We start from the raw sequence: 5,291 nt of genomic DNA, 5'->3' as shown, positions 1-5,291 counted from the left end.
TTTTTTGCCACAAATCCTAGGAGTTCTAGCAAAGTTTGCAAGAAAGCAAAGTATTTAAAAAAATAACAAATTGGCTAATTACTTCAATTTAAAGTGAAAGTCTTCGTTCCTCTGAGGAGCAAAAGTTTTTCTAGGAATAACTCTCCTCCAAACCAAGGGGTTGTTGCTTGAGTTTGCTCTGTAGTTAAGTTATACAATTTTATAAGAGATAGTAGACCCAGCAAGAAATAAAACATCTGTCCGATATCGGAATGATATCAGATACCAGAAAAGTGTAATTTTCAGGACCACATTTCAATCACATCTGATAAAAACATCGACAAATTTCTGATATTTGATTTTGTTTTGTCATCGGACAGATGTTTTATTTCTCACTGGATACATCCCGAGAGTATTCTACTTTTCTTTTCCTTACTCGGTTCCCCTGTAGAAATTTAATTCATCAACTACTATTTGGTATGTTGATGTTTAACTTGGTGCAAATAGCTACCCTATCCCTGATTGCCCCAATCGGTGAAAAGACGAATATAACTGCTAATTCCCTTGCGCTTAAGTTTGGTGGGGCAAATAGCTACCCTGTTGTCGACTGCCCCAATTGGTGGACCTGCTCACAGTCAGGAGATTTGCCCCATCATGATTCAATTGGGGCAAATAACTGTTGCTACTTCTTTTGCCCCAATTGGGGCTCAACTCCACAGGGCAGCTTTTTGCACCAGAATCCATATACATATTATATTGTACATATATACTGTATATACTATATATTATATATACTACATATATACTTTATATACTATATATACATATATGGGGTGGCGGGAGCCGTAATTGGTGCAAATAGCGTTTAGTATTGGGTGCCCCAATTGGTGCAAATATCCACAATGTTTTTTTCATAACTCAATGTTACAGTTCGAGGCATTATTGGGGGCGGAAGATGAAAACGCCCAAAACATTGCTTTGGCACCGTTAATCACCTAGTAGCACATTTTCCAAAGTGAGCCGACATCATTATCCAAAATAGTATGGTTTTTCGCCGTACCTTACTACATATACATGACACGCTCTAGGCATGATGCATTAATAACAGTGGTCTGCATGTTACAGTGACAGGCAGGTCTGAGTGCAGTCAGTGTGTGTTCACTCTGCCGACACGAAGCTTTACCAGACCAGCGGGTACAATTTCGACGGTTGCTCGCAGAGTACAGGTTGTCACTTGGCCAAATAGTGGCAATAACTGATGAAGTACAGGTGTTTTAGAAGGCAGAGCTATGAAGTACATATAAGGGTTTAGAGTGTTATTGCTTCACAAGAACTACGTGGAGCATCTATATAAAAAATAATACGGAATTCTGTATCAAATTTGATGCAGCTTTCTGTGTCAGGCTCTTGTGATACAGAAACGTGTAACATGGGTACAAACTTCTGTAATTTGATCAAAATGTTACAAAATTCCGTAAATGTTACGAATTTCTGTGACAGATACAAGATAAAGTAACGTTGGCAACAATATTCTGTAGCCCACGACACAGAATTATAGAACTTGGTTGGCACGGTCTCTGGGAGCCCCGGTGGCATGACGCCGGGTTCCAGCAGACCTCTTCTCAGGTAGCCTGGGTGGCCGCGCGGGTAAAGGCGCGACTTCCTAATCCGGGGGTCTAAATTCAACTCCCGGTGCGGCAAGGTACATTCCTTCAAATTAAATCAAAGGAGTTGGTTCCCTAGAAAAAAAAGAAGAGGCGGAAGGAAGGAAGATTAACAAGATAAAGAATTATATAATTGGTAGAAAAATGGTATACCATTTTAAAACCCCAGAGAGGTTCTGTATCAGGTGGTACGGATTTTCGTATCCATGTTACAGAAACAAATCTTTTTATCAAATCTGATACAAATTTCTGTAATATGTGATGTGTAAATTACTGCGTAAAAATGTTACAGAATTTTGTACTGATTTTTTTAAGAGTGAACACTGGAGGTTCATCAGGATCAGAAGCATGGATAAAGGTATTTTGTTTCGCTCGTGCAGTGGCGCACAGTTTTCAACACTATACCCACCTCTATCTCGCACTGGAAAGATAGAGCACTTTGTCTGCACCCTACATTGAATTAACTACACGGGAAGTGCTCTACAGAGGAAATGACACTTGAAAACACCCGAAGCAAAACAAGAGCTTCTAAGCAAACCGAGGGGGCCACCACTTCGATTTAAGATGTGCACGGTAAATACTGACCCGGGTGGAAGGATCACGAGTTAGTCATGCGCTTGCAAAAGCAACTATGACTGAGTGTCAATTCTATTATGTTTCTAGGTGTAATGTGATTCAAGAAAAGTTGATGTTTACCTGCGGTTACAGTGGCTAATTACGGAATACTTATAGCTTAAGTATACTTTCGCGCTTGCAGATCATTTGCAATTTATCTTCAAAAATGTGTAGCTAAAGAGCGCATTTCTGTAGGAAAACTCTACAAACAGGGATTACACATGGATTTTGTTGAATATTCTGGGTTGAAGACCATTCACTTTCGGTCATAAGGCAAAATTTTATTTTAATTAATAGTGAACAAGGAGGAAAGAAAACAGAATTAATTTTGTGTGAATACTGGTACTCGTTCTTTACAGAGGCCCTTTCAGTGCTCAGTTTTATTGCTTTACATCTACATGGTTGTCAACGAGTGTTGTTCTGTCAACATGTGTATCACGTTCCTCTGAGAAAACATGTTATTATTAGACAAGTACCATATAAAACTGGAAATGCTGATGGTCATTTAACTGATAGCTCTCTAACTCTGAAAATGATGGTATCCCCTTCAGGTCACAAGAGCATTGTAGCAAAAGTCGGCGCTTTCAGAAAGATGCGCGTTCCGTGAGAACCGATATAAATATGGAGCAGAAGCAACAACATTGAAATCAGGTGAAAATTCTCTTTCTAATGATATGCATCTCGCATACATACAAGGCGTCGTATGAAAACTCGTGTTAATAAAAAACAGCGCATATATGTGGCGGTACCCGCGGACAGTATTACCCGATCCCCACCCTCCCCGCCCCGCCCCCCGCACCTGCTTCTGCTGCCCACCTGACACTTCGACGTTGAAATGCCGTGTCCTTGCCATTTTGAGGGGGATATGTGTAATAGTGATGACTTGAGGAGGTTCAGAGATGTATGTAAAAATTTGTGTCCATCGGGGAAGACCCAACATTTCACATTGTTGGTCTGCCCCTACAGCATCTGAGGTACTGGCGTCATAGCCCCTGGTAACGCGGCAACCCCAGGCAACAGCTGCACTGTGCCTTCTAGACTTGTAGGTTCACCCCCTCTGGTTAAAAGCTTACAGTGAATTTCCCTGTATGCTACGGTGAACCCCTGCAGCACCGTAGCTTACGGTGATATTCGCCGTAGCCTACGGTGATATTCGCCGTAGCCTACGGAGAAATTCACCGTAGCTTGAATTGATATTCACCGTAGCCTACGGTGAATGTCACCGTAGCCTACGGTGAATGTCACCGCAGCCTACGGTGAATGTCACCGTAGCCTACGGTGAATGTCACCGTAGCCCACGGTGCTGCAGGGGTTCACCGTGGCTTACAGTGAAATTCACTGTAAGCTTTTAACAATGCGGCTATCTCTTTTTCCTAACAAGGACGGGGGAAATTTTCGTCCTTGTAGCCTTTCTCTACAAGAGACAGGGTTGTAAGGCGTGTGAGCTTGCGGAGGGGAGGGGGGGGGGCTCAAACGTAGATGTTTTTTTGTTTTTTTTCAAATCTGGGGATGGGCAAGGCGGCTATCTCTTTTTCGTAACAGGGTGCAGGGAATTCACCTAAAGGTTTTTTTTTTACTAAATTTTACAGCATAAGTGGGCCTAGCCCCTATACGGTGCTTCGGAGAGGCGAACGAACGGACGAAATTTTTGGTCGTAGGAACCTAAAATGACTATTTACCCCTTAACACATACCTACCCAATGTGACATTTTTTGGCAACTTGGACACAAAACAGGGCCTAGCGCCTGAACGGTGCGTCGGAGAGCCCTGCTGACGAAACGTTTTCCCGAGACGCAAAAATGTTTACCCCCTAGGAGACGATAAAAAATGGCGAGTTTGTTGGACTTGTTTTTCTTCTAGCGAAGAATCTTTTTTTAGTCGGCACTTTACGGTCCCCAGTAAGGTCCAACCACGGAGGCGGAGGGTTTTCTACAGTCAAATGGAGTATCGCGTATCCAAAAAGGCACAGACGCTTTTTGTGGCAGCTGTGGTCGAGGCCAAACATTTATATCAATGACTGATGATTGATTACGGGAGTCATACCCCCTTAAAGTACAGCCTCCAGGCTTCTTACTTTTACCGTAATATTCTTGCAGACTTAATTTTGTGCAACACGGCGAAGAATAGTCCACCTTACTTTTTATTGCACAGAATTTGTTCGCACCTAGAGAAAATGAAAATGGTTTGCTAACTATCAGAATCCTTGCAACATTTGTGTTCGTGTTGCATTGTTTTGCCACTACGATGCATTAAAACTTGAAGAGAAGCTGTGTTTTATAGTATGTTTTTGTTTGCATGCTTACCTTCTCAACACGTTTCAGATGCCGCCAAATGATGAGTTCAGCGTTCGACATTCGTTGGCTACATGGAAGTGGCTCTTAGGCCCGAGCAATGTGCTCGGTGTTCGCCGACGTATCTTTTCCCTGTTTGTAACGAGTATTGTAATAACCTAAATCTAATTTCTATCCGAATTCTTTACTTGATATCCTGCAATAACAGCTTAGCTTTCATGAGAATAAAATTCTTGTTGGCGTGCTTACTATCCATAATTGCACGTGTGCTTTTAGTTTGACAATAACACTGCCGACTGGGCACGATTCCTACAGGACGATACCCCCTATGTAAAACCGCTAACCGCCTTGGCGGCTGCGGATAAACGCTCACCTCACTCCCCACCTGCGGACAACCGCTTACCTAGCATGGCGCTCCGGATAACCGCTTAAGTCGCTTTTTCACCGAAAACGTAATAACGGTATCATTCGAAAGAGAATTTCCGCCCCTTTCGAATGATACCAATATTACGTTTTCGGTGAAAAAGCGACTTAAGCGGTTATCCGGAGCGGCAAGCTAGGTAAGCGGTTGTCCGCAGGCGGGGCGTGGGGTGAGCGTTTTCTCAGAGCCCCCGAGGCGGTGAGCGGTTTTACATAGGGGGTATCGAGGACTAAGACCTACGAAATTTTGCATTTTGGTTCGAAAGGGTAAAATGATACCAAAAACCAAGACTTTTTTTTAGCCCGCCCTTCTGCGGGCTTA

The 5,291-nt window shown here is 42.9% G+C and overlaps 1 protein-coding gene across 4 annotated transcripts in view; it reads left to right on the top strand.

Moving 5' to 3' along the window:
- Positions 1-1,110: 1,110 nt before the first annotated feature.
- The window catches only part of LOC127750443 (uncharacterized), a 37,648-nt gene continuing 33,467 nt past the window's right edge, over positions 1,111-5,291 (top strand). For 2 of the 4 annotated variants that reach the window (XM_052272145.1, XM_052272142.1), the window contains exons 1-3: positions 1,111-1,205; positions 2,810-2,909; positions 4,580-4,699. In XM_052272145.1, the coding sequence (XP_052128105.1) occupies positions 4,580-4,699 (120 nt within the window). In that variant the 5' untranslated portion in view covers positions 1,111-1,205; positions 2,810-2,909. The remainder of the gene's footprint in view (positions 1,206-2,809; positions 2,910-4,579; positions 4,700-5,291) is intronic. The other 2 variants (XM_052272146.1, XM_052272144.1) reach the window with 1 other exon arrangement.

Source organism: Frankliniella occidentalis, unplaced genomic scaffold, assembly GCF_000697945.3.
Source record: "Frankliniella occidentalis isolate FOCC.00 unplaced genomic scaffold, Focc_3.1 Scaffold190, whole genome shotgun sequence".
Lineage (NCBI taxonomy): Eukaryota > Metazoa > Arthropoda > Insecta > Thysanoptera > Thripidae > Frankliniella > Frankliniella occidentalis.
The sequence above is the reverse complement of the archived record's forward strand: the minus strand, read 5'-3'. Positions and strand labels throughout refer to the sequence as shown.